This window comes from Dermacentor andersoni, chromosome 6, assembly GCF_023375885.2.
Source record: "Dermacentor andersoni chromosome 6, qqDerAnde1_hic_scaffold, whole genome shotgun sequence".
Lineage (NCBI taxonomy): Eukaryota > Metazoa > Arthropoda > Arachnida > Ixodida > Ixodidae > Dermacentor > Dermacentor andersoni.
This window is the reverse complement of record NC_092819.1, coordinates 82,428,614-82,442,829: the sequence shown is the minus strand read 5'-3', so window position 1 is coordinate 82,442,829 and position 14,216 is coordinate 82,428,614. Positions and strand designations below refer to the sequence as shown.

The following is a 14,216-nucleotide window of genomic DNA, read 5'->3' as shown; positions in this document are numbered from 1 at the left end:
CTTACTACTTGCTGGATTAAACTCCATCATTTCTGACTTGATTTGAAAGCACTTTTTTTTTCATTGGCGGAAAGAAAAAGAAATAATTGGCGGAGTTACCGGAGTCATGCTGTCATGAAACATCGGCGCCTGTACATGACTGCAATGTCACGCATTTTTTTTTCCTATTTGCGTTGGTTTGGGGGTATAAGAAGGTGTTTAAGCTCGGCTGTTGCATCTACTAGTTTTTTGAGAACAAGATGTGTTCCTTGTTTACCGATCAACAAACGACTATAACTGTCTATCCCGCTGCCAGAATTTACATCACCACGGGCTAGTGCGAGAATTTCAGAGCTCGGTCACCAACCTGCAGTTCGGTATTTGGTCTTTACTAGCTTAAAATGCCAGCGCTCGCAGTAGCAGGGACCTCTTTGTTATTGCAGTAGCATAATTCCCTAATGCAGTTTCCATAGACCTCCAGATAATCCCTGTAAAATAACTCGTTTTCACATTATTACTACTGTTTACTCTACTGTTCTTGATGAGTTTATCTTTAAAATATTTCGCTGTTCCCTTTCTCTCAAAACCAAACGTTAAAACGAGACATTGATTATTTGAAATAACCCTGCGAAGAGTAATAGTGACGCCATGAGGGCTGCATATCGATTGAAGCCAAATTCAGGAAGTTCGTGTCCTTAGGTTTAGGTGCACGTTAAAGAACACCAGATGGTCAAAATTATTCTGCAGTCCCCGAACGCGGCGTACCTCAAAAAGCGATCGTGCTTTTGAAACGTAGAATCTCAGAGTTCAATTAATCAAGTCGTGTATAGGTGTTGCAAAGACTAACTTCCAAATAAAATTAATTTATTCGCAATTTGTGGGCGAAAAAAGAAAGAAACGGCAAAAACCGTTCAGTTATTCACGGTATCACGATCTGTTTCATCAATCATTTTTATACTATATCTTCAGCTTCAGCGCCTCACTTCAGGATCTACAGGCGTTATAACCAACTTTGGTTCTAGCCGACAGCTAACTAAGGTGCATGGTAATAATAATTACCCAGATATAGCCTGAAACACATACGAACTGAAATGTATAAACACCACCCTGCCATTTTATATATTCTTTGTTTGTTTGGTTTTTTTTTCTATGTTTCATTACATCTGTGTTTCCGAGCTTAATCTTCAAAGCGGAATTAGTAACTTTTACTCGTGCAAGAAACGATAACCGTGTGAACGAGCTTGGTTCCGCTAACTAAGCAGCGCCAATCAATTTGCAAGGGGGTCGCGGCAGGTTTTTAAAAGTGGCGGCCGCTCAAGACGGTTACTGTTTAGAATTGCAGATTTTATAACTCGGCAAGGTGAAAAACAGAGGATATTATTACTGTGCACTAGTAAAACGAAAGCTGCACTCCCAAGAAGGCCGTATTACAGTCAGCATTAATTCTGTACTCAGTGAGCTATGGGGCGTTGTGGGTGGCAAGAATATAATTAAAAGGCCGAAAGACTAAGTCACCTAAAATCAAGATTAAATCAACTAAATTCAAGTGGTACGGGCCAATACGTGCACCTTGTTCGACCAACGAAATGCGTTAAGGCAGGTACGTGCAAGCCATGGGAGAGTGAAGCAAGTCATGAGATTGGTATTTGTTTCATACTTTTATTCGTGGTTCACTCTTTCGAATTGCTTGTCTCATAACTTTCTTTATATTTTTTTTAAAGAGTAAGTCCGCTTGTTTTAACCTTGCGAACGATTCATTCTAGCTCCTAATTATGAGTGTATAAACAAAGGATAGTACCGGGTAGTCTTTTTTTGTTATTACTTAACTAAAAAAATAATAAATTATAGAGTCAGGCTTGCATCCCATGTTCTGGGGTGCCCCTAAATTTCAAGTGGCATGCATACAGGGATGGGGGCTTAGGGAAACTCGCACTAAGTTCACAGGCCAGCAGAGACTTGAATTGATGAAAAGTGGACTAACAAGGGAGGACTCAGACCGGGTGCAATGCTTCGGCAAGGCGACTTAGCTTCTTCAGGATAAATTCGGCTTTCTGGGGCAGAATTTCACATAGCTCCCTCTCCTCCAAAGGGGAGCAGCTTAAGTGAGTAAAAATAAGCCGAAGGCTGGGTAAGGGAGGTGGTAGTGTCGAGCATTATGGTGTCGTTTGGGATAATGAGACTGCGTGCGTTTGCTGCGGGTTCTTCGCGAGCGTCTTCAGTGGTGATTGCAGGCGGTTTGTGAACATTCTAAAACAAGAAAACAAAGGAGCAGAGTTGAAGAAAAAGAAATGAAATGTGTACACATTTTCCCACCTAAGGGTGACACCGGGCCTCGTTCGGTGCACTGTTTCGAATAATAAACGTTTCTTTCTCTCTCTCTCTCTCTCTGTAGAAACCTTCCTTATGGAAACTCCGTGCTAAGGCTTCCCTTGTTTACGCAGCGCTCATAAAGTAAACATTTATATTGGAGAACGAACGCCCAGCATCCCTACTTTTTTCTTTTTCTGTAGATCACATATTTCACTCGTATAGGCCGATGTTTACTCCAAGAGAGACCACATGAAACAGTTCAAGTTGCGTCCGCTGTCGCCTTCTTGCTTCGAATTATAGGATAAACTGCAACTTTTTGATTTTGCCGTGAAGTGCTCTTTTTATGCTTTGAAGACATTTGAGTGCTTCCTTTTTTCGGAGAGGTTAAATATGGCTAACCGCTGAAGTGCATGGACTTCCCTATTGAAGACTCTTCATGAATCGTCAAGGGTGAAGCAAGCAGGTCGTTCCAAGGTAGGCGGACAAATTTGGGACGAATCAATCTACCGCCAGAATCACTGATATGCTGGCTTACCAGCCATGTGTGTCGATAAAACAGATACCATAGCACTATAGCACCATAGCACCATAGCACTCGGTAGTACGAATATTTTGAGTTATTATATCTTTATGTGAATGCTTCATGTTGATTTGCCAAAGACTCGCAATATAGACCGAACCAAAGAACTTCAGTAAGCTGCGAAGCCGAGCTAGTTTGCAAAGCAACATCTTTCGGAGGCAAGCGCGTCCGAGAGCACTGATTACGAACGCGGAGTTGGCAATCAGTGTTCTGTGCGCGTATTTGTCATTTGCTTGCCGTTTATTTTGCGTTTTTCCCCTTACAAGAAAAAAAAAAAACAACTTCCTTCTCAGCATGCGTTTGCCGTTGCTACAATGCACGGTCGACGCTGGTTGATTCCGTCGCGGATCTCGAGGACATAAAATGCAGATGTTGTGCAAATGGAGCTCGCCGCATGAGGCAGTCACTTACATTGTGTGCTGGAAATGTACAGGCAAAGCAGGAGGACGCAGATGCGACATAATGTAGGCCAACGGTTACGATGCTCGTCGAGCGTCCTAATCAAAGCGACGAAGAATGTAGGTTCCCATTTCTTTCCCAATTATGCACGCGCGATAAATCAGTAGTCTTGAGGCTTAACGACATTATGGAAAAATTAGATGCTTGTGTTTCCTTTTTTTTCGCAGGAGTCTACTGACCCGCACCTGCAGAGGCTTTGGTCAACGATGGAAATGTCCGGGCCGCACGCTTTCTTGGACTCGGTGTCTACCGCTGTAGTCAAGGTACGCGACGAGGGCCTGGCAGTGCTCATGGACTCGCAGACCATCGAGTACCTGGTGGCTCACGACTGCAGCCTCGCGCAACTGCCGGGTCGCCTTGAGACCGGAGGATTCGGCTTCGCCATGCCTCAGGGTGAGAGCAGCCACCGTTACGCGCATGTGATGGCCGCCAATCGCGGCAAGTGCAGCTAATAAAAATAGCAGGGCTGCTACAAAGCTTCGTTATAGCGTATCCGTGTGTAGTGACCGTTCGTCTGGACCAAAAAGGAGCAGACGTGCCAATTTGCTTTCCATTAGGCGCACGTCCATTGATTAGCGGTGTAACTTGCGGTACAAATAAATTTTATATTACTGTATAGTGTCTCGTGTGAGCGTACTTCAAACTATCGCGATATAGGCTTGCCGTATTCCACCTGCAGCGTTGCCGAAGACTTACACCACTTAACTTGTATTTGGAGACGCTTTAAATATCGATGTTTTCCTAAAGGAGCGCTCCCTAAGACGAGTGACTTGAGTTGCAGGATATTGTTGGACCGTGGCGGCGTCCTGGCTGTGAATTGCGCTCCACTATGGCGCTTACAGAGTTTCTGCGGGACATGAGACTGCAAATGGCGTGTGTATTGGTAAAACCCATGCGCGTGCACTCGTCAATATGTGCGCGCGTGTGTGTACTTTTAAAGCGACAGCTTCCTTTTGGTTCTAACTGCCACTTTCCGGTTTCTGTGTTTCTCACCGTTCGCGTAACCTTGAAAGTAACCTGGGCCGCACCGATCTATGTATGCGCATGCATGTTTCTAGCATGTCTCGCGCTACTTCTGCCAAAATATTAAATTATGCAAATGCCCCGCAGCTGGACAGAACTAAGGCAGTGTTGCTTGCCGTTACTTACAAAGTCCGACTACTTGCGGTGTTTCGCTAAATAAATAATTAGTTATTAATGATGCCACGCGACTAGTCGCATGGCACTTCTTTGTGTTTTTCTGGCTGTCTTTCAGGCTTGGACAAAAGTTTTATATAGCTCGTATTGGAGGAGCAAAAATCTGCTGGTTCGGAAAATTTTCAGGATGCTCTAAAATTTGCTCACGTACACTTTTCCTCTGAGTGTAATGTGTGAATAGTTGATTAATTAGTAATAATGAGTTATGCAATCACGGGAAATAAAAAGAAATATAGTCTGACTTGCTCGAAGGGACGGCAAACTTTACCTTGGTCCTAACCCACTACGTCGAACTTGCATAATGCTAAATATAAGTGCATGTTACGCGTGCACATATAACGGGTAAAGTTTGCAGTCCCTTCGAGCAAGTCAGACTATATATATATATATATATATATATATATATATATACACATATACACGCTGTGTTAATAAGTGCACACGTGCGAGAAGTCTCGTTTCCGACCGTGTAAGCTTGGGCCAGCTTTGTCAGGGTAAACAGGGTCCATAGGATTATAGTACTAACCCGCCGTGGTTGCTCAGTGGCTATGGTGTTGGGCTGCTGAGCACAAGGTCGCGGGATCGAATCCCGGCCACGGCGGCGGCATTTCGATGAGGGCGAAATGCGAAAACGCCCGTGTACCTAGATTTAGGTGCACGTTAAAGATCCCCAGGTGGTCGAAATTTCCGGAGTCCTCCACTACGGCGTGCCTCATAGTCAGAAAGTGGTTTTGGCACGTTAAACCTCATAATTTAATTTAATTATAGTACTAGTTATTCGCGCTGCTTCACGCTGGCACGCAGTGTACGCAGAAGTCCTGAGCATTATTCATATCGCATCATTGCAAGACCCGACGAACACTGTAAAATGTACGCCCAAAACATTCATATCACGTCGACAATAAACCGCGTCACTGGCAGGTTGTATGAAGAAGTGAGATAATATACAGGAAAAACATTGACAATCTTCTAGTAGCATAGCTAGGCTGCATTCATATTCCATGCGATGGGGTATTGTTAATAAACATGCAAAATCAACACGTTCTACTATGGTGTCATACTGTCTAGTTTTTACCTGGATTTTGCTTATGTCACGTGCAAAACGCCGGGCACGAACGCGCCTCGATGGTGCAGAGTGATCGAAAGGGAACACCAGCTGGCCGCAGTGGCCCGTGAGGCGTTGCGTGAGGGGTGAGTGCGTCGCCGCGATGCCATGTCACACTTGCTGTCGCTCTCACAAGCCTGTGTTATGCGCGCTTTCCTTATCTACGCAAGCCCTCGCCTGCGTTCTGACTGCGCCTTGGTAAGGCCCAATAAGAACGTGCTCGCCAGCCCGCGAGGTGCTCATAGCTCGAAGGACGCTCAGCATCGTTCAATTGGACATTGGGCCACACGGAAATGTCAGGATGGCCCGCACTCAAATTTCAACTTGGTCAGCCGCCAAATTTAACTTCGCCCACCGTCAACTTCCAATTAGGCCCACCCCCAAATTAGGTTGGCCAATCCCTAGATTTGAAGCTTGCCTGTCCCCGAATGTAATTCGGCCAGCCCTAAATTTCAAGTTGGCCCACATCCAGATTTTACTTTGGTCCACGCCCAAATTTAAATTGACCCACTCCGAAATTGTAAGTTCGCCCATGTCCAAATTTCACGTTACCCCCCACTCCCTAACTTAAGCTGGCCCACGCCCAAATGTCAGTTGGCCCATCCATACTATAAGCTTCCCCATGCATATTCTAAGGAGCCCTAAGTTTCTCTATGGGTATTCTCTTCTTATAAATATTTTTTAGCTTTTAATTTTTCCTTATCACATAAATGCTACCAATCATATACACTTACACAAGCATAATGATTAAATGTGGTAACTTTGAAAATTACGCATTTTTGTGCAGACACAAGGCACTACACTTCTCGCGTGACAGGGTTGGGTAAATCGCCAAAGAATGCTTACGCATTAATTATGTTCTCCACATCACACGTCAAATTACCCTGAATTTTTAAGCTGGAGGCACTCGCGATATTCTTAGCCACAGTAGTCGTCGTCATTTGAATGCATAGATTGCAATGGTGTTTGTGACATGGACGACAACAAGCATGCCAAACACGATTACTTTTGATTTTGGAATAAATAAGCATATCCCGTTAAATTACTACAACGGTGATTCATTGCATGGGGTGGTTCTGGTAAAATGTTCTTAAAAGGGCCGCATTGCGAGAATTTTTTAATGTTTCTTAAAAAGTCAGTGCCCTTACACTCTGTGAAGAAGGCTGACCAGCGAAGCTGTGTATGCGGGCCCCTTAATGTCCAACTGCACCTCCGCCGCGGGTCGGCCCGGCATTGCGCTATATTCGCGATCGGTCCACAAATTGGGAGAAATTCTCGACCTACACCGTTCGATAGACGCACGCTATTTTTTCAAGAACCTAGCCATGTGCAGCTTCGCTGTAAAAAATGCTGCGCTAAGAGATGGGTCGTGTCGGTTTGCTCTCTGTCTCGGAAGACCGAGACTACACCGGTCTACACGATTGCACGTTGCCACAAATTCAAGTGCAGCACCGAGTGAAGCAAGTTCTGTAGCCATACTTCGCGGTTGCGTAAGGTGTACACAACTTCATTTATATAGACATTGCCAGAATTTTGGTTGCAGACGCATACATGTTGAGCTTTCCCGAAAAATGTGATCATGTTTCCAGGTCCTGTGCATATCGGAAAAATTAAATTAAGGGGAACCTCCCTGAACGAGAACTGTCCAAGATATTCGTATCATTGTATGGCGGTCGGCGTGCTGCGGAATGTTGTATACGTGGTAATGGAGTGTGTCCGTGTAGGGGGAGGGGGGAGGGGGGGTATGCTGATGTAGTATGCGTTGGTTACTTATGTAAGGTTACTTATGTACGAGCAGAGTGATACACATATTTACATTACCGAACATATATACATTCCGCACCCCACCAACCGCCACTAATGCTTCGCATATCTTACGACGTAGTTCTGGTACACGGAGGTTCCACCTAACTGGTTTGCGCGAAACCCGGCGAGACATAACCAACGCGTTAATACTGTGATAGGCAGTATAAGGGTGTCGGCTGCGCGTGCATTCGCAATTTATGCGCGAGTTGCACATGCTCTCGTTTTGAGTCCACTTTAGTACCCTTCCATCCTCACTAGTTGGCTGTTACCCAGGGCGTCCCATACTGCTTGCTATCCCCCGTTTAGTCTAGGCTTAGTCATTTCCGGCCTAGGTTTCGCCCTACTTTTTGCATATGGCGTATGGCCAACGACGAAAGCGGATGGGCTCCTAGAATGCTTTACTCCCGTGCTCCTATTCTTTGTCATTGTGCTGCAGTGGAAGCAATCAACCGCACCCACCATGGGCCTTAACGCCTCTGTCGCCCTGTATTGGAAAAACGGTTGTCTGACTTCACATGAAATTTTTCGACATACTAACCATGAATTGCTACGCAGTAAAATATTGTGGAGTTGCTCGCTCTAAACATGCAGCGACAACCCGCTTTCTTAATATGGGTCAGTAGTACCTGAGGCTGGTGCAGTAACTACTTTCACATTGACATTACTGTAGCAGGCGCTAATTTCGGTGGTGAGCATACGCCTGACGTATTGCATTTGGGAGAACGTTGAATTCATCCTCATCGCCCGGAGGCAAGCAAGATAGTGTGAGGGAAGCCCACTCACTGACCCAATGTGTGCCCTCAGTGCATCAGCAGCAATGTATGGTGCAACGCCATGCACTCGGGCAGCGTCCACTCGTTATCAGAGGCTCCTCGAAAATTAATTGCAGACTCCATGATGCTTTGTGTTCTCTGCATTTTTTCTGGGCTTTTTTTTGTCTCTCCATTTTTGCGACTGAATGCTCTGAACTTGAGTTCTGGCGCGCTAGCTCTTTCATAACTTGCGAACTGATTGCAAGAACTTGTTCTTAAAGTTTAGCAGAATAACAAGTTGCGCTTGTTGATTCTCCGCGCTTAAAAGACTGGTGTCACTGAGCAAGCAAACTTGCGCTGTCTTGCAACAGAAGGCCCAGTGTAAAATTAATCGCAGATAGCGCTTCGCACCCCGTGCCCAGTGTGTTGTATGTGAGATACCTATCTTTTGTGCTAAAGCCTACATCGGGCAAACCGGCCGATGCATTCACGATCGGCTCAAGGAACACCGCAACAATATTAACATTATTCAAGGTCATCTACGCGTGCGCTGTCGCGACTGTGGGTGGAAACCTGTCTTCGATAAATGCAATATTTTATCTAGTAGAAAATCAAGCCTTAGTGCAGAAATTATCGAGGTTGTGTAAATTGCACGTGCGGAAATAACGGTGTCTGTTGTCCCTCCATAACCGTGTGTGAAAAAGAGCCGACCTACCTTGATTCAAATGTCAGGGTGCTATATCGGTACGAGCAGGTTATTTGCGCATGTGTGATCTTCTTGTTCTTTTTCTTTTTTGCCTAGTGTTCACTTTAAACTAGCTGCGGACCGGCAAAATAATCATTTTTCTTGAAAGTCAGCGCTGTGTCTGTGTACTTTGTGGGCCTCCTTTCTCCCCCTCAGTTTGTCTTCCTCAGTCTTCCATATAGCCTTCCAGTATGTTCCTAAAGGCTTTCAATATTAGTATGTTTGTACTTTTTTAAAGAATTCTCTTTATAAAATTCATTAAATAAAATACCAGAAAAGTAGTGGGTGCCTCTTCGAGGCGCAAACAATCTAAGTAGGCTTAATAAAACATGGCGGCGCCATGCTAGCCGGAAATGCACCGACCGCCGTGGCTCCGAGAGATAATAGCTGAGGCGTACTGTATAGCTAGAAACGAATGCCAGAACTTAGCTAACTGTAGCCAACGTTTAAAAGAGCGGCGACAAACTGTCGAAAGAGGCCACCGAATGCGTGTTGTTTCCTAGTGTATGGAACCAGACACACCATTTTTCTAATCTGTTTAATTGCACGGTTAGTCGAGATGAATTTGTCAACTTAGCAGGCATTCACTTTAGTGTAAATTTGCTAACGAGAAAGTTGCATAACCTCATTGACAAGATCAAATTCAACAGCTTTTAAATTCCCACATGTTTTGTCATCATTTTTTTATGTGTTCGAAATAAAGCCCGCAAAATACGAGAGAAATCACGTGGCATGATTGCTTGCGCGCCGTATTGACCGTGCTCTGAAACGCGCCGCGCATGAAATAACCACGCAATTAGTCTGGTGTGCTGTCTTGTCTGCTAATCACTATCCTGCAAAACCGCGAGTGCAGCACATCACTTGCGTAAGCTGCGGAGCTAGCGTCCGCGTCGAGGGCCTGAAAGCTAAGTTTTAGTGACAGCGCACCAGGCTAAACGTGTTGTCCGTTCATTCGCGGCGCGTGCAAACATGTCAAGCACGTGACGTGCTATTTTTCATACTTCGCGGAATCGTTTAAGATCCCCCCCCCCTCCCCAATAAAAATGATTACTTTGCAAGTGGGATGTTAGAATCTGCTGATATAGATGTCTTTTAAAACTTCATACAACTTCCTCATTTTAAGTTTCGCGCTTAAGGTAACACTTTGGAACTTCGTTTATTAGTCTTAACTAATTATGCAATTAGGCAGAATACAAAAGCGATGCAATTTGTTCCATACAAAAACTGACAACACGCATTTGGTCCCGTTTTCCTGCAGTGCGAGGGCACTCTTTTAAACCTTGGCTAAAGTTAGCTTGGACACACTTTATATGGTACTGACCACGGGCATAGTTTTCTACAATAATTACTACACGGAACTCTGGGGCTGCGGTCCTGCAGCCACAAGGAAATTATAGGTTTCAATATTCTTTCAATAGTTTCAATGTCGACCATTTCCTAGAGGTCCTCTATTTGAATCTGGCCGTAGGACGTTTTTATTGTTTACTTCTTCTTTTGTAACGCAGTACATTGTTGAACATAATTACATTGTTTAAAGCCAGAAGGACGAAGTTTTGGAAAATACATGCACTACCCATCTTTCCCATGGCGGCTGGATGGCCCTGCTTGCACCTCCCATAGGCGCTAGCACCACGGTACCACAGTAATTATTGTAGAAATCTCTATGTTGCCACAGATACTGTTTCTTTTCTGTCCCCTTCTTCTTGATTTTTTTCCACATCGCGGAAGTCTTTTTGACGTAAGAAAACGTTCCGTATCAAGGCTAGTTAGAGAGAGAGAGAAGGGAAGAAGGAAAGGCAGGGAGGTTAACCAGACTGAGTCCTGTTTGCTACCCTACACGTGGGGAGGGGAATGAGGAGTGAAAGAGAGAAAACATGAGTCTATACCGCACTTTCACATTCACTAAATTAGGTGTAGGATGTCTATAGGCGGGCACTCAAGTCTGTTGCCTTCAGTTAGTGAAGAAGCGCTCGAGCTGCTTTCTGGGCTAACGAACTGTGAGGCCAGGCTCCCAAGATCTTTGCTTCTGTAAATGGCCTGTCATCCAGTCTATTCAAGGCACACTGGATAGCCTGGCGTTGGTTGTCAAAGCGAGAACAGTGGCACAGAAGTTGACTGATAGTCTCTTCACACTTGCACTTAGCGTACACTGGTGAGTCCGCCATTCCAATACGATAGCTGTAGGAGTTGGCGAATGCTACTCCTACCCACAACCCTACACAGCAGTGTTGCGTCGCATCGTGAAAGTTTTGCTGATAATTTAAGTTTCGGTGACGCGTCGAGGCTATGTAAACGACACTTAGAGTTCTGTAGTGTATACCGGTAACTTAAGGTGATGGTACGAGCGAGGCTGCGAAGCTCTTTTGCAGCGTCTACTCTCGATAAAGATATAAGGCGTGTCGGTGCGCCAGCCTGGGCTCGTCGGGCAGAGCCATCGGCGAGGTGATTACCAACGATGCCACAATGTCCAGGCAGCCACTGAAAGATATAATGTCCTCGTTCAGAAGCGTAATGGCAAGTTTCGTTGATTTTAGGCACGAGCTGTTCCTAATTACCACATCTTAAACCGCGCAAGCTCTGGAGGGCTGCTTTCGAATCACAAAATATTCCTCATTTGTTGGGCGTTTCTTTTTCAATCTATTCGACAGCAGCGTGAAGAGCGGCCAGTTCGGAACCTGCAGATGTCGTTACGTGTGAAGTCTTATACTTGATGACGACCGATTGAGACGGTATAGCAATGGAGCCCGTCGAATTTCCCGAAACGGAACCCTCCGCGTAAACATGGATTCGGTTAGCGTATGAACAATGCAAAAGTTCCAATGTGATCTGCTTGAGAGCCGCGGTGGTCAGGCTAGCTTTCTTCACTATTCCTGGAACAGCAAGGTACACAGGAAGCTTTTTCAAGCACCATAGAGGAGATGGCGTTCTTGATGCGGGTTTGTGCCTCAATGACAAAGTGTGCCGGTTAGCCGCAACTGATCTGGAGAACGCTGCCTTGGGTCATTTCTCAGGCAAGCGAGCGAGATGGTGGTCAGGGACTCTGGATATATGGCGAACATGCGCCCGGAGTGCGTCAATAGCTATATAGGTCATTACTGAGTGTTCTCTCGCGGTAGCAATTGTTGCCACAGTTGAAGCATTTCGAGGTAGCCCCATACATGTTCGAAGGGCTTGGCCTTGAATGCTCTGTAGGATATGGGTGTTAGTTTTGTTCGCATTGGACAGCACTGGTATGCTATATCCCAAGTATCCTAGGCAGAGCGTCCTGTACAGTTTAAGCATAGATGCCACGGATGTGCCCCACGTTTTACCCGCAAGAAACGTTAGTATATGGGCGATAGAAGTAAGTCTCTTCTTCAAATATGTGATGTGGGGGCTCCATGAAAGGTGTCTGTCGATAATAACGCCTAGAAATCAGTGAGATTTTGTGCATAAAATTGTTTGTGGTCAATAGAAATAGGGTACCACGTCATGGGCATGTGGGTAAAAGCGACTAAGGCGTACTTCTCGGTCGCAATGCTGAGGCCTTGAGCACGCAGGTACGATGACGTTAGGCTCACTGCTTTTTGGAGCCGTGCACGCACCTGGAGACGTGTAAATGCCGAGGCCCATATGCATATGTCTTCAGCATATATGGAAAGGTTTACGGTATATGGCAGAACGTCGGCAAATCCAAGGATTGCAAGTTTTAGCAAAGTGGGGCTGAGAACCCCACCCTGCGAGACGCCACCGCAAGTGTAATGGTCAGCGGTTCGGCCATCTGCACTGTGCACAAAGAAGCATCTTTGGAATAGATAGCTCCGAATCCACCGAAACATGTGTCCACCAATTCCATTATTTTCCAGGGCATCAAGGATGGCTTCATGCGCTACATTATCATAGGCGCTTTTCACATCGAGGAAAAGTGCAACTGATATACGCTTGCGGTGTTTTTCTTGTTGTACAGACATCGCGAGGTCGATGACCTTGTCGATAAAGGAACGGCCTCTTTTAAACCCGGCCATGGCTTCGCGGTATACGTTGTGGCGCTCAACATACCACCCTATGCGTGTGAGAATCATTCTTTCCATGACGTTCCCAACACAGCTGTACAGCGCAATGGGTCGGTAGGACGCTAGGTCAAGGGGCAACTTTCCAGGCTTCAGGAGCGGCATCAAGCAGCTGGACTTCCACTACTCAAGAACGACGCCATTATTCCATGACTGGTTGTAACATTATAGAAGACTACCTCGGCCAACTTCACCTAGGTGGCATAAAGCAGCGCAGGTGATGCCGTCTGGTCTTGGCGACGATGAGCGCCTGGATGTGGCCACAGCAGCGTCCAATTCCTCAAGTGAGAAGGACACATTCAATTCTGGAAAGCCTGTCGCAGGAACCTCAACCAGAATTTTGCTATCGATGGTGACCTCACTGCCCGCAATCTTCACACAGAAATCTTCGGCTATGTCAACCTGCGAGTGGCCTTGACGCAGGGCTAGGGCGCAGAATGGGTGTCGTTGCTGTGGAGACGAGCCAAGGCCGCGCACCGTCCTCCATATGATAGACAGTGGCTTGCGGGGATCAAGGGATTCGCAGAACATCTTACACCGTTGTTCCTCCAGCCTGTCCATACGACGTTGGACTTTCTTCTGTACACGTCGAGCGACTCTAAGGTCATGAATTGACTTGGTGCGCCTGTATCGCCTCTCCGCCCTTCTTCGAATTGTTCGAAGTCACTCAAGTTCCATGTCGAAATCTGTACCTTTTCTTGCGGATGTAAATGTGTACTTAGACGATTCCACTACACTTGTAATAAGGTGTCAATAGTGCAGGTAAATCCTTCTTTGCATGTCTCTTCCACCTTTGTCTTATATGTTGACCACCTTACTTGTCGGGAAGTAGCCACAACATATTACGTACATATCTTATGCAGGTGGCCCCGTCACGTAGACGCTATGTGAGCCGTCGTTACACTCGGCATCTTCGAGCACTTTTTTATGAGGCACCACTATCAATTTGCGAAACCACAGCTGCAGCAGCGAAAACTTTATATTCTACTGTGTCAGCGCTGTGCAGCCTAGACGTAAGACGTGCGTTGCATTGCTCTAACTTTCCTTACGTGCATTCTACGAGCCGAGTTTAGGATGCTGCTCTAGAATGCACAAGAAAAAAGAAAGGAGCACTCTCCGTCGTTCTTTTTTTGCTCTCCATTGTTTTCAACTTTCGGTCGCGACTATGAAATTATTGCCGAAAGTTTACTGAGCTCGTGATCTTAGAAAACGTTGAACTTCGGGAGGGTTCGTG

At 45.8% G+C, this 14,216-nt stretch overlaps 1 protein-coding gene across 1 annotated transcript in view; it reads left to right on the top strand.

The window, feature by feature from the left end:
- Window positions 1–14,216, top strand: part of LOC126522984 (glutamate receptor ionotropic, kainate 2-like) — a 262,608-nt gene that overhangs the window by 224,012 nt on the left and 24,380 nt on the right. Inside the window, exon 14 of the mRNA XM_072288943.1 lies at window positions 3,496–3,721. Coding sequence (XP_072145044.1) covers window positions 3,496–3,721 — 226 coding nt within the window. The remainder of the gene's footprint in view (window positions 1–3,495; window positions 3,722–14,216) is intronic.